The 20,985-nt window shown below is 41.1% G+C and overlaps 2 protein-coding genes across 6 annotated transcripts in view; one reads left to right on the top strand and one right to left on the bottom strand.

The window, feature by feature from the left end:
- Nucleotides 1-8,760: 8,760 nt before the first annotated feature.
- On the bottom strand, nt 8,761-13,685 carry dhrs7cb (dehydrogenase/reductase (SDR family) member 7Cb). Its single transcript, XM_026999670.3, has 7 exons — nt 13,554-13,685; nt 12,317-12,470; nt 11,494-11,606; nt 10,474-10,684; nt 10,240-10,332; nt 9,983-10,144; nt 8,761-9,712 (listed from the first exon to the last, which is right to left on the bottom strand). Exons 2-7 carry the CDS (start codon nt 12,468-12,470, stop codon nt 9,501-9,503), a joined length of 945 nt encoding a protein of 314 aa, XP_026855471.2. The 5' UTR covers nt 13,554-13,685; the 3' UTR covers nt 8,761-9,500.
- A 581-nt stretch (nt 13,686-14,266) lies between these two features.
- The window catches only part of mpripb (myosin phosphatase Rho interacting protein b), a 38,860-nt gene continuing 32,141 nt past the window's right edge, over nt 14,267-20,985 (top strand). For 3 of the 5 annotated variants that reach the window (XM_081698300.1, XM_081698299.1, XM_081698298.1), the window contains exon 1: nt 14,272-15,170. In XM_081698300.1, coding sequence (XP_081554426.1) covers nt 15,048-15,170 — 123 coding nt within the window. In that variant the 5' untranslated portion in view covers nt 14,272-15,047. Of the gene's footprint in view, nt 15,171-20,985 lie in introns of all 5 variants that reach the window. The other 2 variants (XM_026999618.3, XM_035533324.2) reach the window with 2 other exon arrangements.

Genomic DNA, 20,985 nt, shown 5'->3' with positions numbered 1-20,985 from the left:
ATGCTGTGCACCAAGATTGTCGAACGTTTTGTTGTTTTTCTCATGGTGAAGGAGATCGTTCTTTTGAGGGATCACGTAAAATTTGAAGCCCTCCAAAATGATCCAGAAACACAGGAGAGATGAAGGGGCACAAGCTCGAGTGTGTGCCAGCCTCCAGCACAACCAGGTCACCTATAATAGTGTTGTTTAATTGTTGATACCCTCCCATTGCCCCTGACAACAGCTCATAGCCAGAGACTGATGACCCTTTTCATTTGGTGGGTCCCGGGGGCACTGCAGTCATTGTTCTTAATACGATATGATCAACAGCCAGGTCACTCAGCTGCAGGCAAACACATCTCATTTTCTCTACTTTTATGGTAATGATGGATGCAAAGCAAAAGCGTGCTCGATCAGACTAGTTCGCCCTGTAACAGTAAGCCTTCTGCTTTGTTTCCTTACAGTCCTGTCTGTTACGGCATGATGGATGACAGATTGAAGTTAAATAGTGAGGTGTTATTGTTTGTCACTTCTCGGTTTAATATTGACTCCTTGGCAGAAAGTTACAAATAAGCGACCACAGCCAGTTAAATGCTTTTTTACAACTGATCTGCTGCTTTTATGTGTGCTTGGTTTCTACTGTCTTATTCATGCATGAATTACAAACCAGTTTTTATAAAAGCCACTTTTAAATTCAATACTGCAACGCCCCCCCACCCCCCCACCCCCCACCCCCAAAAAACCCACTTAGCTCCCGCATAGCCATGTGTGTCTCTAAAGAGGGCAGATGAAGATGGTATATCCCCTCTGAGACTGAAGCGCCATCTGACCGAGAACTGGCATATGCTCCTTGACCCTAATGGACACAAGACTCCTGTCCATTAACCAAAGACTATCGATGACTATTTATTTGGTACAGTGGTGATTTGATGCGCCCAGTCTGTGTTGTTTCATCACTTCGATAAGCGCCATTATCTAACGGAGCCGAATCCAGCATGTCCCATGCAATAAAGCCCTTATACCCACCCAATACCTTATCTAAAGAACCATGGTGCCACATCACTCCATAGAGTAAAACATAATAAGAATAATAATGTTTTTCCTTCTGATGAATTCCTGAAAATCTACAACAGCAGACTATTTCGTAACCTCAGTGAGTTCTCAGTGAGTTCTCTCATGTCTGTCCAAGCATCTTCTCAGCCTCTCACTGCTGTCTAAAACCATTTCAGTAGAGTTGGGGAGCAGTGACAGCTCCTGCCCTCGGGCCTTCTGTGGGACACTGAGGCCCGGACTGGCCCTAGCTTTTTGTTCTCCTGTTCTGCACATGAGACGTGTTTTTCATGCGCCCGCCCACAACAGCTCTCGGATCAGCGATCGTGAAAAGAGCATGAGACTAACTGACATGTTTGCCCTGTCAGAGGGGTCTTTCTGGTAACCCGTCTTTGCATATGAAATTTGTGTTTACCATTTCAATGAAGGCTTTGTTCTCCCTTATGAATGGGACCTGTGGTTGATGTTAAGTGTAGTTTTTTATGTGTCCAAATCTCACAAAGTCATCCTTCCTCAGATGCATATGTTGTTCTTGTACATGATTTCCATATTGTTCACTGTAGCTTTTCTATTGTTATATAGTATGTTTGTATATATGCAATATATCTTACAAACGGATTTTAAGAGTGATACTAATTAACGCTTGTCAGTAATTACATTCATTAATACACTACACTAATGCACTAATTAATACACTACACTAATGCACCAAATCACTACACTAATGCACCACACTAATACACAAAGTGACAACATGTGCATGTGTTACCACAGCCGGACTATAACGATAATTTAATGCAAAATAATTTATCTCCAGCAAAAAAAAAACATTTATCTCCAGTAAATATTCATTCTTGGTTGATCAAACAACAGAAAAAAACTGGTAGACCTTCTGATGTTTAAAGATGCACCTGCTGAATGCAGCGGATACTTCAGCCACCATTAAAGACATACTTTAAAGACAGCATTCTTCAACTCAAGCATCTATTGCATTTGTAGCATATAGACAATTATCCTGGATAACTATTTCAACATGTTTCCTTTTATCCTAGCCTATTGATACAATGCACACTTGGAAGCCTAAGGGAAGGTTTTTAGAAAAGGGTTCAATAGATTTTCTTTAAAAGCAGTCTTGTATGCAGAAAAAGAGCTGACACAGCCAAGGGACAAGACACAGCTAAGATGTCTAAGGGCTTGTCTCAGTTCCAGACCTGGTTTGACTCCTGGATGGAGAGGGGGAGGCACTGAGAAGCCCTCTGGAGGGGAGCTAACTCCATACAATGCCTTTTATATTGCCTCATTCAGGTCAGAGATTAGATCAGGTCTCCTGTCTTATCACTGAGAGCTCATCGTGTCGAGACATTCAGTATTTGGATGCACCTGGTCTTTCTATGTCATCCAACTACCCTTTGTGTATCTGCCCAAGTGTCTCCTAGACCCAGTCATGGTCTTGTATCCTTCTACCCTCTGCCCTTCCGTTCATCCTCTCTAGTGTTCCTTTCCTCTGATTTAGGAATTCCAGCCTTATTGTCGCTGAGCTTTTATCTTGGGGTTTTTTCAATTTCACACCAGAGATGCCATGCTCCCTCCTCTCCCCACACACCTGGACTATTAGTTTTTTGTGCGCCCCGGTCCTGGTGTGACTGACTCACAGTACTTCCTGACCTAAGCCGGTCTGGACCCTTCCCCAGACACAGCTCCCAGCCCCACCATGGTGCAGGCAGTCTAGTAGCTGTCGCTCCAGTGGGTGTGCAATTCTCCCCATTACGATCCCAAGCCTGGTCCTGCCGCCCCTGCCCTATCTGCCTCTCTCCTTGCTCCAGGCCAAACCCTCTTGCCGCTCCACTTCAGGAGTCACACATGGAACGAATTTTGCCGCCTCGTCTTTGAGAAGGCTTTTCAGTTACATCTGTATTACTGAACCATCTTGTCTTATATTTTGTAGTTTTCCTGCTTCTGCCTGGTTCACCATGCATTTCTGTGTTCCTCTAGTTTCAGATTTCCTTGTTTGCTTAGTTATTCTTGGTTTCTTTGATTTCTTGGCTTCTTTGTTTTCTGAATATTGCCCTTTCTGATTTTCAACCCCTGTGTTCTCTATTACAGTTATAGATTTGCCTGTGGTACTGCTGTCTTCCAGTGTTCTGTGCCCAGCCTGCTTGTGCAATGATCATCTCTGGAGTTATCTTAAGCTGACTCACTCATCTCATCTACTGTGGTACATTACATAAATGCAGAAATGAATAAGCATGTCTTAGATAGATAAGGAAAATAATGCTATAACAGCATGAGAGTTTTCTGCGGGTGTACTTAAGAGAAACGTGAATCCTTGCTGCATATAGAGTGTCTGTTGTAAGAGCTGCACTGTTGCTGTGTCGCGGCTGTTTAGCTTTCCACTAGCCGGTAAGGGACACTCCCTAATGATGTTGTCCTCCTCCCTGAATTCTGCAACATCGCTGCTCTCCTCTGAGTCTTTACCAAAGAAAGTGGACCTGGCATCTTTCTCTAACTCTGAAGCAACGAAATGGCTACTGCTCCTGCAGTTTCACCACACGCTCCTTCATTAAGCAAATAAACAATGATTGTGTACCTCGTCAGGCTCAGTGTGAAGGACAACAATGAGAGAGATTCTATCACGCTGTCTGGTAAAAGTGAGCTCCGGTCTAGTCTGGTCTGGTCTGGTCTGGTCTGGTCTGGTGTGGTCTGGTCTGGTCTGGTGTGGTCCGGTCCGGTCCAGTCCGGTCCGGTCTGGTCCGGTCCGGTCCGGCTTTCTGACTCCAAATGATGACAAGTACTGCACGTCCTCTCTTATGTTCAGAAGACGTGTTGCTGTTGATGACCTCCTCCCACCTCACTATCAGCAAGGGGTTCTGTGCCTGAATATTCATTTGTGTTTTGTCCATAGGCTAAGCCAGAAAAAAAGATGTTCTACTGTGGAACAGTCATGCAGGATATTGCTGTACATGAAGGCATTTTTACACAAAGGATATGGTATGGGTGGAGGAAGGGTTTCCTAGCCTGGTCTTAGGAGTGGAGTCAATAAACCAACAGGTCTGAGCAGGTCTATTCCACCAGCCCAGATTACAGTGAAGATGAGAGGGTCATCATTGGGTCACCAAGACAATCACTCTTCATGAAGTCAATAGCAGCATCCAGCACGCACAGCACATCCCCGAGGGCTCAGAAACCAAGTACTAAAAATGAGTTTTCCCGCTACTTCGTAAATCATATCCAAAATGGTGTTTTGATTTTCAATTCTTCGATGGTAGCTGCAGATAATCAGTTATCAGGAATCATGATATCATGGTGAAGTCCAATGCCCCTCCACCAAATGTCAATGTTAAACTATATATATATATATATATATATATATATATATATATATATATATATATATATATATATATATATATATATACGTGTGTGCGTGTGTGTGTGTGTGTGTGTGTGTGTGTGTATACATTAATATATGTTATTATATGTATTGGTCCAGCTATATTTATATATAAAACACATATGAGGATGGAATCCAATCTACTTCAAATCTATTTCATAGCACAACACAGTAGACGATAAAATATTCTAATGTACTTTCAGGCATTTAAGTGAGGTTTTTCATACCTGTAGTAATGACAAAGGCCCCTGTGACTCACTCTGGGTCCTGGGCTGCGTGTGAGCCCCTTCTGTTTCATTAGCTACTCCTCCCATTTCACATTAAAAGCCCAGTTTAATTTCAGTGCAGGGAGAATGAGCCGCTAGCGTCCCAACATTCCAGCAGCAAAATCCTTTTATGGTTTTAAATAGCGCCAGACCTAATGACCCCCCTCTAATTACACAGAGTCAATATTGTTGCATTCTAATACCGATCCCAGTTGCAACATTCTGAGAAACGGCCGCTGAGCTCCGCGGGTCTTGAGCGACTGCCAAAGACGCTCTGATCCGTTTGTTGTCTGTGTTCTGTATGTATTGCCTTTTCGCTTTCTGTCCCGAAAATTGCTATAGCCCCATACCCCAATAACGTGACTCTCAGTATAAATTCTCAGTATACGTTTGGGCTTCCCAAACGGAGAGTAAGTAATTACTGAAGACCTCGGTGTTGCTTTGAGTTCTTGAACGTTTCGCCCAAGTAATATTTATGCATTATGTCAAACTCTGGTGACTCTGGCAACAGTGCCGAAAGACACTGAACACTGCACTCTCATCCAGTGCGCTGACTGATAACGAACCCCAATCAATAGAGGAGAGGACTCAAACTGTATTAACGTCACCAATTAGGCACGGTGATCAATGTTGCCTGACATTTCAACAATGACGAGAATAATCGGCTGCATTGACGAGCTGCGACAAACGGGCAACCAGATGCACTGAAACAGACGCTACATTTCAGACACTTCGATAGTACAAGACTTGCGTAAAATGAGTAGGTTTTTAAATGCTTGTTTTCTCTCGCATGGTCATATCCACAGAGCCGGTGCGTAGCTGAGAGGTCTTTCCTGGAGAGGGACAATAGAAACATCTTCACATCTTCACGTATCCGCCCCTGAGTTGCCAGAGTCGCAGTCGGATAAATCGCTCTGTCGGATTAACGGAGCGAAGCACAAAAGTAAATCCTCTTTATCGTGTCATCATCGGATTTGCAATGGATCCGCTGAAGTAATGCTGGGGCATAATGATTTTTATGTGAGACACACCCTTTACTAAAAGTGAAAGCATTGTTCTGTATTTCTCTTTAAAATATCACGCTTCTGGAGTGAGGCAATAACTCGTTCACGAGGAAAGCACCTGAGGGGAAAGTACTAATAATTTAAAAATGGTTATGTTGCTCAGAGGAATTAGACTTTACTATGTAGTCACAAAATGAACCGCATCTAATTGGATTTAAATGAAAGGGACCACAAAACACTGGGGTTAAAGGACAATAACTAGTATCAGTTACCATTATAAATAAGACCAAAAACATTATGGTTAAAGGAAGCTACTGAACCCTCACTATTAGGGATCAGTTTGCATGACAACATCTTATTGTATTCCACCAGTAGCTGAAACACCACAAGGCTTTTCAGTGTGGGTACTTAAAGTAGATTTAATTTCCATGTCATTGATATATATAGTGATATCTATCTATCTATCTATCTATCTATCTATCTATCTATCTATCTATCTATCTATCTATCTATCTATCTATCTATCTATCTATCTATCTATCTATCTATCTATCTATCTATCTATCTATCTATCTATCTATCTATCTATCTATATGATTCATAAAGTATGAATAAAATTCCAAGTAAAATGATTATTTTACCATATTGATTCTACCAATTATTTATTAAACAAATGCAAACCCTGACATTTTTGTGAGCTTGATGTGGACAATCACCAACATGAGCTACACTTCTTTGGAAATGTTTTAGCAATATTTTATGTATATGGTGGTCCTACATCTGTGTGTATCTTGCTTTTTTACATTGTACCATGTTAAAACCTGCTCCGTACAACTGAACTCTTCTCCAGGGCATGAAATGGCATTGGGAAAGACACATGCAGCAGGACTGCCTCTTTGTTGTGACTACAAACTCTCCCAAAGCATGTTAGCACATTGGCAAGCCAAATGTGAAGAAAAGGGGTCAGACAGAACATACAGGAGAAAGCAATTTGGATCTTCGGCGTCCAAATGGAGTGATTTAACCGCCTGCCATTTCTGTCATAACATCCGCTCATTAGGGTAATTAATCTCACTAATTAGTGCCCCATCATTAATACAAGTCTAATGACAAGGACGAGAACAACCGTAGCTTAAGCTCCAACATCTGCTGTCATAGTCTAAATGAATTCTTCAAGCGCCTGTTGTGTTTTGTGTACTAGACACATGGGCAAAAAATAGAATTCACATTTTCTGTAACAAAGAGCATAAAACAGTCTACATTACATTCAGTATTATGATGAAAAATATTATTTTTATTGCTTTTGCTAATTTTAAATTAAGAACATACTGTTCCTGTAATTCCCCGTACAACGACATTCTCAATTTAAAAGAGACCATGAGGCTTGAAGTCCTTCAGAAGGCCAGTTAAATATAGGCTAAAATGAGACTTGCCTCTGTTGAGTGGGATTTAATAAAAGATCGTTTCAAGCTTCACCCTGAAGATGAAGCCCTTATCCGGAGCCACGTGAAGCAGAGCACCGGCTCTTTCTCTTGTTGTTGGCTTGTGTTGTCATGTGTGCCGGTGGACCAGAACCGGCATGAACATCAAGTAGCAGGTGTGTAATCCTGCACTCAGCTTGATTTAGAGGGCTGCGAGTGGATGTTCACATCGCCCAAGCAAAAGAATCATTAGCGTGCACTGGGTATCACCCCCGTAAATCACAGAGCTGTCAATAAATGTAGCCTTTAAATATTAAAAAAAACTGCTCACATCCTCATATGACGGCCCATTGGTGATAAAATGCATCCCTCTGTGGCGCTTTTTGCATTACTCATCCCTGTACACCCAGCTATGTCGCCCTGCGCACAGGCAAGCATCTACTCAGCGTTTTTGTGAAGGCTATTTAGCAGTTCACCAGGAGAGTGGCACCTAATGCAAACGCAGATGGTGCTTTATTGGGTTACTTTTAATGGCATTTTGTCTTTAAAAATGTTGGACTGAGATTTCAGGAATTGTGAAATTTTATGAACATCAAATATAGATGTATAAGGGTCATCAGCTCAAAGGGATTTCTTATGGCCACAACACAACATTTTGTTTGTTTTGTTTCAGCATGTGAGGACCAAAGCTAATCGTCTTTGACACCTTGTCAGTGAGACAGGGTAGCAGAAAGGCTTCTCTGAAAACAAAACGCTGTTCCAGTTATTGCCCAGTTTGGAGCTACACCTTTACTCAGGTCATGAATTTGCATGCTACAAATCCCATTCGCACTGTGGGCCACATATCAGCGTCTTTCCGAGTCAAATGCAAATGCCTGCATGCTTAGGTTACTGGTAAATTGGGCTTATTCATGCAGCTGTCAGTGAAAGAAGGGTCAAATCCCCCAGGCGTGGCCGATCTGCCGCAGAAGGACCTGCGGCCGCCAGCTGGACTTCAACTTGGTCCCTTCACACAGCGGAATTTCCATAACAACATACCAGACAGGGCTCATCAGACTGCAGTGCGCCTTGCAGGCCTCACACGTGACCTCGCGAGCCACGCACGTGAGCCTAGCAGCCCGGGATCAAGCAGAGGGGTCCACGAGCTCCCGTTGGCACGCCCTCTTAGTTTAACACTGCGGCAGGCATAAGGGATTACATTTTGGCTTGGCAGGTTGTATTTACATCCTCATAGGGGCTTTGCAAAATATGTGATCTTAAAATGAGAATCATCAAAGCACTACACCAATTACCTTCGGATGCTTACAACCACAGTAGGATATCAGCTTGATCTGACTCAATTATTGTATTGTATTTCTGAAGAAAGTGACTTTATTTTGTGTGTGTGTGTGTGTGTGTGTGTGTGTGTGTGTGTGTGTGTGTTTGTGTAACAAAGAAGGAGAGAGAGATTTCATCTGATGGTATTGCATCTAATTATGTAGTCAACAATTAAAAATAGTAAAATAGGCAATTAAAAGTAACTGTTACCTCAAGTTACCTAATATTAAGAGTAACTTAGGAGAGCGTAGACGTAAGAAGTAATTTCTTGTTTCCATAGAAACATGCGTCACCAATATTCACCACTATACATAGAACTGAACAAATCGCAGTTATGCCTACCGCATTTTATTGCGTGAATAAGACAAAGTAACAACGATTTGCATATAGTAAAGAGACTGCTGTTTTAAAGAGGTTTTTAAAAAGCGCTTGAACATTAAACAATCCACAATATTTGGCGAGGATTTGCCCTGTTCTAAATGAAGAAAGGTTCACTGGCGCCATCTGTAGGGCAACGGTGACTGCTTTAAAAAAAATAAAAATAAAAGTACTTTGTCAGTGTGAGAAGCACCTTGCACACACCACATACTAGCGAACAGATCCTACTTCAGCGTTTTAGGGCAAATTCTAATAGTAGGTAAAATAATAGTGTAGGTGTGTGTCTATGTGTTGGAGAGACAGACACAAAGAGGGAGTGTGTGTGTGTGTGTGTGTGTGTGTGTGTGTGTGTGTGTGTGTGTGTGTGTGTATCTCAAAATGTACAATTCTTACACTGATTTTAAAAACCAAAGCTCTTTAAAAAGCACTTCATATTCCACCTCCCAGAAACAAAGAAGAACATAGCTAACTGGATTTTGCATTTCTTAATGTCTAAACATGTAAATTATTTTAAATCCTGCAAACATCACTTATACATGCTAGCACATAACTGCAATGTTGTGCTTGTAAAGGTCACAAATACAAATGTAGAGCAAGGAGTAGGAGCATCGCATCACGTGTGTCGTGACAGAGCTGTGGCTAGAAGCTTCCACGGCCTGTCTCTCGGCCCTTCGCTTCCATCTCGCGTGTGCGTCTACTTCAGCGGCTCCTCCATGGTGCCGTCTTTCACACGCGCAGCCGCCACAGCAAAGAAGAAACTGGGGAGGAAGCATCGGACGTAGAGGGCCGTCCGGGGGATGGGGTGGGCCAGGAGCACCTCGCGCTTCTGCCGGTTCACCACCCTCACTATCTCGCCAGCCAGGTTCTTGGGGCTCACGCCGTGAGTGGTCATCTTGTTCAAAATGTCTGGGGGGAGACACACGATTGTACACGACAACACTGCTGAGTCAGGGGTTAATTGTCTGAGGGCTGAGAAAGTCAAGCCCATTTTCCACAACAGGACAAACTGTGCCATGGTCTTTTTTCTTTCTTTTTTTGTAGGTGTCATCTGTGAGGCGTGGGAGCCTCTAGTCTGGGTGCTGTAGTCTGGTATATTTTTCACAGGCGTACAGAGGAGAATGGTTGCATCATCTGAGTTGCTGACGTGTTTTCATGCGCCGGTGTGTAATTACTCACATGCCCACAGGGCGTTGGTTGGCTGTGGGTCAGAGAGGGCGGGGCTCGGGGCTGCCGCGTTGATGAACGTGTGGCTGATGGTGCTGACGGAGACGCCATACTCTTCCACCTCGGCTCTTAGACAGTCAAAGAAGGCCTGCACCGCATGCTTGGAGGCCGCGTCTCAAATACATGCGGTACAATAACATGTAAAACCCTCACATCTGATCAAACCATGTGCGCCATGCTAACACCATGACAACATATTCAAATCTTACAAGAGGTGCGGAATGGGACAGCAAGTCTTCCTTGGATACTGTTGACAAGTATGAAGTGACCTGTTCTCCGGGCAATCATTAATGGCAGGAGACCTACAGTTCAATCAAAACAACATTTTAATGGTCATAAACTGATCTGATTGCATCAGCAGCTAGTGTATCATTAAAAAATATTGTGTTATACCATAAGTTCCTCATGAGATTGTAAAAGAAGATCTTGAAGAGCAATCATACCCTTTGCCAAAGTGATGGGCCCAAAGTAGTTGACATCCATGACGGTTTTGTCCATGTCCAGAGAGAGGTTCTGCACCGGTGCTTTGACCTTGATGCTGCTGTTGCATATCAGGACGTCCACACACCCGTAGCACTCCCTAATCTCTGTGATCACATCCGACATGCTGTCGATATCACTGAAGTCCAGCAGCACCAGCTTGGGTGTGAAGCTCTTGAACAGGAAGAGCAGATAGCAGCCAGATCAGAGGAATGGAAACCACAAGCCAACGTAATGGCTGGAAAGAGTCCTGATGAGCGCCATGCTAAAGGAAAATGGAACAGTGCACTGAACTTCCATAGAAAACCTTGGCTTGACTGAATGGTATTCATATTTGAAGTGTTCAGAAGTGAACAGGAATAATTTGTGGATATCACACAATCAGATATATTTTAGATGAATACGAAAGTTTTTAAAACATAGAATAATGCATTATTAAAATGATTTCAACAAAACCTAATGTTTCTACCTAAAATTGTAAAGTGTTCATTCCAATTGGATTCCCCAAGATAGAATAATCTATTTTTGGTGGAATAAAAAGATTATTCCAATTTCAGCCTAATTTTCTTTTTGCTAATATCACAGTTTTGGAAAGTGTTTTATCATACCATAGATCATTAGGAATCAAATTCCACCAAACTTTGTTTCACACTAAAACTCCAGTGTATCTAGACAACTTTATTGAACTTGAGAATATAGAAATCATGAGGATATGAAAGCATCTACCGAGAGGAAATCCTGACATTGTGCATCAAAGAGAACGAAAAGTTAACTCTGACACAGACTGAGCACAAGCATTTAAGACCTCAAAAAGTAAAATAAAATTAGAAAAGGCCATGTCACTCCTGATCAAAGCCTTTTGTGTCCTTGACAGTTTTCCTGCCCTTTTTTCTACTATAAAGACGTCATACTTGGGTGCATGGGTAAATACATGACGTCAAAACCAGAGTCCATATGGGCTCTCTGAAATTGCCTTCACCCACTTTGCTGGGATCTGAGCCACTGCACAGAGAGTCACACAGAGACTCCAGCTTGTCCCAGCTGGGTCCACACAGCACCAACCGTGCACCACCTTCATGAAGCAACTTGGCACATTCTGGAAAGAGGGAAAATGAGAGATAGAGAGAGAGAGAGAGAGAGAGAGAGAGAGAGAGGTCAGACAATATTAGGCACACTTTGAGACAGAATAGAGCAAAAGATTTTAATAATATTTAGATGCAATTTCTATTATCCAGAAGGACAATTAATCATATTTAAATTATATTGTCTATTTGCATCATGACAATGTGTACTCTCCTACATATTTTCAAAATGCAAAATCATCCTCATGGTGTCATTAAAAAGGACTTTTTAAGCACACTTCAGTCTGACTAGGTTTCCTCTTTAACTTGCTATGTGTGCTTTTGTGTAGTTTTAAAAATATCTTGGATAGAATACATTATACTAACTTTTGATTATTTTGCCCTTTTAAAATGCCCTGTCCATAATGCCAGATTTATTGAGTTTCTTTGATTCATTACAGTTCACACACACACACACATGCTATTATTTATCAAAACTAATTCAAAAGGCATTTTTTCTGTCATAAATAATTTAAAGAAATTCAAATTAAAAACTTGTTATAGTTTTTATGTTTTATGTAAGTATTTTATGTTCCCATTTATACATAGCATACATTTTGCTACTTTCTATAATGCAAGTATTGAATATGTTCCATAAAACTAAACATACACTTTCTAGTGAACAAAATCTACATGTTGAAAACTTTATTGTGGGGAGAAAAAACACATTTATTAGCTGCCTTACCACTTCCCATTCCAGACATGGCATCTGTAATCACCACCACTTTGTTCCGTACTATAGATTTGGACATGAACTGGATGACCTCGTTGTAAACGTAATAGATTCCAGCAAACACCACCACCAGCAAAGGCAGTACCATCACAGACGGGAGGCCCATCTTCAGATGATTAGATGGGAAAATGTACAGGAAAATATATCATAATGTAATAATAATCATCCTTATGTAATTAGATTTTTCAAGTAACATAAAAAACATATAACCCCACAAAATGAATACAGTTATTTAACATAATCTTCATTTAAATTTTATTCTGTGCAGTATTTGCCAAACTCACTCTCCTCCCTGATATCATTCGAACATATGGCAACTATTAACATAAGGCACATTTTTGTATATCACATAATTAATATATTTAACATTTTTGTCCAATTCTTATTTTATTTTGTGGTGGTTGTTATTGTTTATCTTTCTTGTTTATCTTTTTCTATTCCCTGCTGTTCACTGAAGACCTCATAAACCTATTAAATATTAATATTAAATGTTATTTGAAGTAATATTATTAAATAAAGTACTATAGGTCTTCTGGGGGGGGCAGGCAAAATAAATAAATAAGATAACATTATATATAGCATACATGCAGTATCATTTTAAGATACTGTGTCTGTGAATTTAGTTCTGGTCACTGAGCTGTGATCTAATCAGCTGTCTAACAAACTGAAAAAGCAGCACAATCAGAGATCTGATTAGCAATTACCCACACTAGATTTATCTGAGAGCATTGATCTGATTAGCAATCACCCATACTAGAATTATCTGAGAGCATTGCTTTTTTATCTGGGCATGACTGTATTGGTCTCATAGCACAGCTGTCATTATTTCCATGTAAAGTGTGGCTGACTGCAGGTTCTAAATATATATTGGTTGAGGCTAAACCACTGTTAAACGCCACGCTGTGTTTTAGCTCCTTAAGGGCCCTGACATTGGATTTTCAAAGACAGTGAACTGAAATACAACAAGTAAACAATTTATGCCTTAACCATTTTGACAAAATATACATTTTGGAAAGTCCTATGTTGTTTTCATCAAGACTGTTTGGAAAACCAAGGGTTTGTGTCTGCTTATCGTGAAACACACCCAGAAGCAGAACATAAGTTGACCAAGCTTCAGTTCCAATTGCAGAACACACATATACAAACAGAAACAGTGAGCTGCAATCTGTCTTATTTTCAGTTCACTTACAGTGGAAAAGTCTGTTGCTTTCCAGTTAGGTAACCAGCTTCAACCCTTTCTTCCTCCTCGTCCATTCACAGATCCCAGTCCCCTCTCTCTCTCTCTCTCTCTCTCTCTCTCTCTCTCTCTCTCTCTCTCTCTCTCTCTCTCTCTCTCTCTCTCTCTCTCTCTCAGGGTTCAGGGTCTTTTAATAGCCTGTGGCTGAGTCAGTGATTTTTCATCTGTGTTATTATGGAGTTGTGCACATTATCTTAGGCATGTGAATGACAACCGAGCAAAAGGGCAGATGACGTCCAATGCAGAACCCCGAGTATATTGAATGATGACACAAATGCACTTTTTGCACAGCACAAAGCAAAGAGTGAACTTTCTTTACAATTTAATATCTCAAATAATAATAATAAATAACGACAACAAATGCCTGCCCATCATGTGCCATATGCTTTTGTGTAGATAGAACGCAGAGAGGGCCACATTTTTAAGTTCTTCATTAATATTTGAGGTATAGGTAATAATGTTAGGTTGTTATAGATCCAGCAATGCAGCAGTAAAATAGGTTAAGTAAGCATAAAGGCAAAATTAGGACTCTGTCGTTCGCCACAGGAACTTCTCACAGACACGGCTTTTCTGTGTGTGGCTGTTATGCAGGGTGGCCTTGTAGGCCAGTCTCGCGAGATCACACAACATTCCAGCATGACCGCGTGAGCTCGCGACGTCCCTCCCGTGGGGGGGAGAGCTCGATCCCGAGGAGGGAGAAGCGCGTATCCAGGCGCGTCGCCCGTTAGCCGTGCGACAATCTTAGACACGGACGTGAGCGTCGGTTATAACGTTATGTCGACACCGTAACGTTTGGTCTGGAAAACATGCGGTTACGGCGGCGGCTGAGGCGGCACAGGAGCTGGATGTTGGGATAGGGAGCTACGGGGAGAGGGTTCGTTATCTTGGCAGCTAGCGAGCGGGCGAGCTAGCGTTAGCACAGGAGCGGCGCTAAACTTCGAGGCTAGCCAGCAAACACAATTTGCTACGATCGGGATTAAAAAGTCGGGCCACCTCATGCTCGTCGTTTTTCCTTACAAATGGGATTTATGTATCACTACACGGATACTGTGTCTTCGGCCGATGGTTGAACACGCGAAACAATCGTGCAACTATTTTGTTTACTGCTTGCACAGTACCAGTATTGATTACAGGCGAGCTGGTTAATCTGTGGGTTTGGTGAACACAGGCCATGGACTGAACAGCCTTCATCAGCCAAAGGTAGCTAGCGCTCCGGCTGGCTGGCTGGCTGCTTATAGAAAAAGCCAGATTTAGACCCACATACCTATTAATTTTACCTTTGAACTACTTAACCATCTTAAACAATCATTTGGCTGGATGTAGCATAAAGCTGTGCCCTGGATCATGTTTGGGATAGTCAAGTGGAGATAACCGGATTATTCTCTTAATTTGAATAGTCAAATTTGGTACTACAGATAGCTAGCTGGCTGTTTCTAGCGCAATACGATGTCTACTGCAAAAGAGAACCCATGTAGAAAGTTCCAAGCGAATATTTTCAACAAAAGCAAATGTCAGAACTGCTTCAAACCGCGGGAGCTGCATCTTCTGACCGACCAAGACCTAAATCAGGTAAACAATGTTGTCAGCTTCTGATTGCCAGTCCATAGTCAGGCTGGTTTAGTCATTTCAAAGGCTAGTTTGAAAGTGACTAATACAGTTATAAAAATACTGAACAAGATTAAAATGACAAAGTTGTGTTGCCGTCAGAATATCCAGAATTGTAACCAGACGTCATCACAGTTTATGTGTAGTTTAAGAACATAACTAGCGCTATTACGAACGGCCCTAACTTCTGCAACTAGATTTTACTTCGTTTTATTAGATACTTTAATTATTATATAGTTTTGTTATTGTGAAATGACAATCAATCGGTTATCAAAATTATTTTGCAGACTTATTTGCTAAAGGTAGAAAAAGGTGTTTGAAAGATTGGGTTTGATTTTTATCTACCACACGAGAAGATTAGGCTGCGTCATTGATCCCCTCTGAATGAATTAAAAATGCAGCATAACATTTCACGAAAATACTGCAGAGGTAAACTAAATTATTTGGCCCCTTTAATTAAAGAATGTGGAAACCTGAAATCACACTTGTCCATGCTAGATGTTCACCTTGCATATAGGTTTAGTTTTGCTTCACGTCCAAAGTGATGTCTTAAAACACAAACAGGAATTGCAGAAACAGATCAGAACTTCACCAAAGAGAATATTGCAATGAAGGAATTTACAGACACTACCCCTATACAGCTGCTGCTGTTGTGGATGACCTTCAAGATTAAGCAAAAGAAACTGCAGTCAGAACTTGTGTATAGTTTTGGTTATAAAGTTTTTCTCCATGTTTATCTTATAAAAGTTGTCGAGTCTGGTTCTTTTTAAATCATAGTTGCTAATTTCAGTTACAGTCTCATTTTGTCCTCTACCATTCTACTGCTATTTTCTTCATGTAATTATGTATTTTTGTTTCTTTAGCTGGGGCTGTATTGGTCTTTGCCTGGCTCATCAGCCACCCATAAATTTGCCTCCTTTAGTAATCTGACCAGCCTCTGTCAGTAAACAAAATTACAGCCATTTTGTGTAGCCATTCACTGAATATTTTGGCTGTCGTATATCAACTTAAGGGATTTAAGATAAGTGTTCCTGCAAAGTTCTTCAGTGGCAGAGAGGTTCCGAAGAGAATGTTTCATGGATTTATGTCAGGTGTCCATGGTTTTGTAGTCATCTCACCATAATTGTCTCTACTACTGAAGTTTACACCTTAATTGGTCATACAGCTGTAGTGCTGCTTTAATTTCTGCTTAAGAGTGTTTGATGTTCTTTCATGCTTTTAAAAAAATATTCCATGCAAAATGGACTATGTGAAGACAATAAGCATTGAAGACTTGGGCTTTGTGAATGAGAAGAGCTTTGAGACCATCAAGGCCAGTTACTTTTAATTGATCCCACGCTCTGCCCTGACGGTACTTTGGGCAGAGCCTATTGCAACGTCAGCATCTTGGACTACACACATTGGGAAGGACTGCATGTGATTAACAGCAGTTAACCCTTGCCGTGCCTGATTCATGAGTCACTGTCTGCATTATCTCAGCGGCCGCTATGTAATGGCAAAAAGTTTTCGCATATAAAAGATGCATGGTGAGCATGCGCACAGAGCCAGAGTCAAGCTTGTAAGGTGTAGCTGACAAAATGCGTGCATACCTCTGTCAGTAAAGTCAAAAGTTAATGAAGCACTGGAAATAAATTATTGGAAGGGAGGATACTTGTTAAATCTAGTGGGTTGCACAGAACATGTTCGCATGTCTGTTTCCAATTAATTTCCTTCTAAGCAGAATACCAAGTAATGCTTGCTTAAAAGCTTATGTAGTTGTTTGTTTGCAAGTCAATATCGTGAGCGGAACATTTTTGCAGATTTACTAGCCCTTCAGTGCGGCTGAATAGTAGCCTATTAGCAAAATGATTAACAGTCAGTCATTAATCTGAAGTTTGTTAAACATTTATTAACCTGCTAGTTAGAAAAATAGCCTGTCTTTAGCTATAGCTGTCCCAATGCTTGTTTCTAAATCATGTTTTTGTTCTTGTCCAAAACTGAAGGTAAATTTCCCCAACCCCACTGGCCTAAGCAGTAGTGTCCTGTTCTATACCTAATAAAAGTTAGTCTAACGCTTGCATCATTGGTTCACTTAAAGGTAATTTCTGTATTGCTGAGTTGGTTTTCCGTCGGGTTCTGAGAACCAGATTGTGGCATGCAGCTCTTCTGTTTTCTGCACTAGCTTGTGAAGGAAATTCATCAGGCTGGCTCCAGATGCCACGACCCTTTTCATATTGAAATAGGTTTACGCACAGTGCAGAGATGTTCATGTTTGTGTTTGTACAGCTGAGTGCTAGCCTTTCAAGCTTTTTCCCTTTTGTGATCAAGGAAAAAAAAGCAGATGGATGTGAGCTCCCCCTGGATTAAAGTAACATGGCCACAGGAAGAGGATGCATGTCCGCATGGAGCCCTGCTGAGAGGATGTCAGGGGCAGTTATTTTGAAATCAATGGAATATGCAAAAAGTATCAAGTACATACAGGCTGGTAGACAGATGTATAGTGGCCTAAACATTTTTATATCAGTTGCTGTTGGACATTTTTGCAGCATACTACTGATTGTTTAATATGGAATTGTGCCTTAGGAAAATGAACTTCAAATAGAATTTGTCTTTGTGTGTGAGTGTTGGCAATGATGAGGATCTGTTACTTATCTCTGGAATTGGTTCCCCTGACATCTTGTAGCATGAAAGGGGATAAAACGTTTTCTATTGAATCCACAGAAAATATGCCCTGCCTGTTTCAGCTTCACCTGCTGTCTGTGTAAACAACAAATTTATATGCTTGCATAGCTGAAATTGGACGCAGTCACTCCCTGTTTGGGGAATTGTTCTGCAGGGCGAAGAGGGTAAATGTTTGAGGCATTTAGAATGTGTGTGTGTGTGCTGGAGATGCAAATGTCGCTAACATTTCTTTTTCAATATTGTTGAAAAAATCGATGACTCGTGTTTGCACTTTATACTTCTGTGTATGAAATATGTGAGAATGTATCTAAATAATAGACGTTTAGCCATCTTTAATCAGTGTGGTTTTATAATTTTTGTGAACACAGGATGTTTTTTGGCGGTGGGATATTTTAGATTGATTTTCCTTTGTTGTCAATCAGTTGTTCAACAGCTAGAGCTCATGGTGGCTAGACATATTTATGTAATTAAACCTATATTGCTCAAGGCACATTTATAGCAATGAGAATTTGACGTGATCCTGTAATGCTATAAAATTACATAAAGCCAACTGTTTAACAGACAGGCCTAATAAGTTCGATTTTCCATTGGGATTTTGTTGCTTGGGTAATTAAACACCAGTTGACAATTAACAACTCCTAGCATCAAGGGGAATAATGGCAAAACATAGTCAACAAGGACTATACTGGCAAAGAAACAAGAACTTAAATTTACTGACAGAATAGGTGTTGATGTTTTAAAAAAAAAGTCCTTTTTAACAGTGGCTGCTGTGTTCAACATTAACTTGTACTCGACTCATCGAATAATAGGACTGTTCCAAACAAATTCTTAGGTCCTCTCTCCTATACCCATGTTCAGCCGTCTTGTGCATCCTGTTCTCGTGGCCAACCATTTGGTGATATGACGTGTGGTTTTGTCATGATACTCCAGAAACATCTCTCAGTGGATGTTAGCGCTGACAAAGCACTGTCCACTGTTGACCCTTTGTTAGGGTGGCTGAGACCTATAGATGTGCTAGAGGCCTGCGTAACCAAGGGGTTGAAATCTGTCTGTGGGGCAGAAGCCTGCCTTCCTTCTTCCCTTATTCCTGCTTCAACACCAGTGTGTTGATCACACCTGTCTGTAGGGCACTCTCTCATTAAAAGTTATTTTGGACAACCAAGAGGCCTGATTTTTGGTCAAAACGCAGCTATGCCACACTTCGCACACTCAGGGAGAGAGAGACTGAGAGACTAACTGCAGTGTACTGTAATGAAAGATGTAGAGGTAGTAAAAAATTCAGTGTAGGTTACAAAGGTTCTAAAGAAACAGGATGTTTCAGTCATGGGTCCTTCATCGCCTGTTCTAGCAAACTGTTTCTGAAGTTCTAGGTGTAGTGTTAACCAGTTTATGTTCATAATAGTGGGCCTTTAAATCATAACATTTCATACAGTGGGGTTCTGAAATTCAGAGAGTGTAAGTTTCTTTACTTCGCTGCTCCCATAACAACAACTGGCAAACAGTTACATCTTTTAATAAAGTGTCCATTAGTATTAAAATGCTTTGTTACATATATATTGTATTTAAACACATCCATAAGATAACCAGGCAAGCCCAGCACAATGGTACACACGGAGTAGCTAGCTCCGTGTACTGTGTATGTAGTAATCTAGGTTAAGAGACACTGGGCCTTGTGGGATGCCATTTCGTGTGACATCACCTCATGCACTGTTTAATAAGCCATACGTCTTGCTGGATGCTGAGCCATAGTGAGCAAAATGCTGCCTGCACAGTTCAGTTCCACCTCCTTAAGACCATCTTTTCTCAGCATTCGCAGTATTGTCTGCCTTCCTTATCAGTGACCAATACCTTGCACAATTCATGCAGTTTATGTAACGTATAGTTTTATACGTTACATAAACTGACTAATCTTTTGAACTGCAATCATCTTGTAAACTGTCTGCAACAGAAAAGAAAGCTTCAGCATCAGCCTTTAGTGAAAAAAAATGTCGACTGTGAACTTGACAAAGCCTGCATTTATGGTGCAGCTGTCGATCGGAAACCCTGGCTAGGGCCATCTGGGGTTTTGAAACAGTGCAGGAAAGTATTGTACACAGGTAATTTGTCTTCTTGTTGTGTGTCTCCTACTGTGTTGGCAACCCAATGTATTGTGAATAGGCCAGTAAATCCCTCAGGATTGTCGGTGTTGAAATAGGACTGCGATTTTCACAAAGCCAGTAATGATTACTTGGAGTAACGATGCGATCAGTGTCGGAGTCGATAAAGTTTCTGTTCCACCAGAGTAACTATGGGAAAGCGACTTGAATTGGTCTTAACTCTCAGCGTTTCAACTATATGCTATTAATCCACTGAAATACCTTTTGGGCCATGAGCACTTGTGTGGGTAGCAGGGCACATCTAATATAGAGGCAGTGACGATGCATATGAGATTGATGAGTAAGTCCACTGCTTAAAAGAAGTGATGAGAAAATCAGCTATACGTGCCAGCCATTCTGAGTACAGTCGCTTTCTTCTCACTGGAGCCTAATGAAAGTTTTCATATTTGTGATAAAGTATATTTGACATGTAGGCATATGTTGATATTACCTGGTTGCCTTGACACTAAAAGATTAATTCAGCTGTATCAAACTGGTTATTACAAAATTCTTCTACAGTCAATCTGACATTACTAAAGATGCTGGAGACCCTGCTATCAAGGGCTTGGCATTAACGTTGTAGCTGAGAAGCTTGCATCACACAGTTGGTCAGGAACTATAGATCACTGTCTGTTAATTGTATTTTGGCAAGGCCATACATATTACAACATGACACCCTAAATAAACTCATATGTTCACCTGACGCTCAGCCACTCAGACCAGGATGTTCAATCCTGCCTGTTTTAAATGAGGTGAAAAGAACTGACAGTGAGAGACAGTTGCTTATAATGTTGGACAGCTTAGGATTCACTTTTGAAACATGAATCCTGCTGTTTCTGCCCCCAGAGCAAGCCAAGATAGAGTAATGGTTGATAATCTTCTATTTTCTGTCAAGTTTAATTTCATGTGTCATCATGAACAACAGAAAGCCAGTGCTTAAAAGACTGTTGCGCTTTCCCTTGTAGGAAAATGCCTGCTTTGTT

This window comes from Electrophorus electricus, chromosome 15 (genome assembly GCF_041902795.1).
Source record: "Electrophorus electricus isolate QZ-2024a chromosome 15, ASM4190279v1, whole genome shotgun sequence".
Lineage (NCBI taxonomy): Eukaryota > Metazoa > Chordata > Actinopteri > Gymnotiformes > Gymnotidae > Electrophorus > Electrophorus electricus.
Note: the sequence above shows the minus strand (reverse complement) of the source record. Positions and strands in the feature narration are given on the sequence as shown.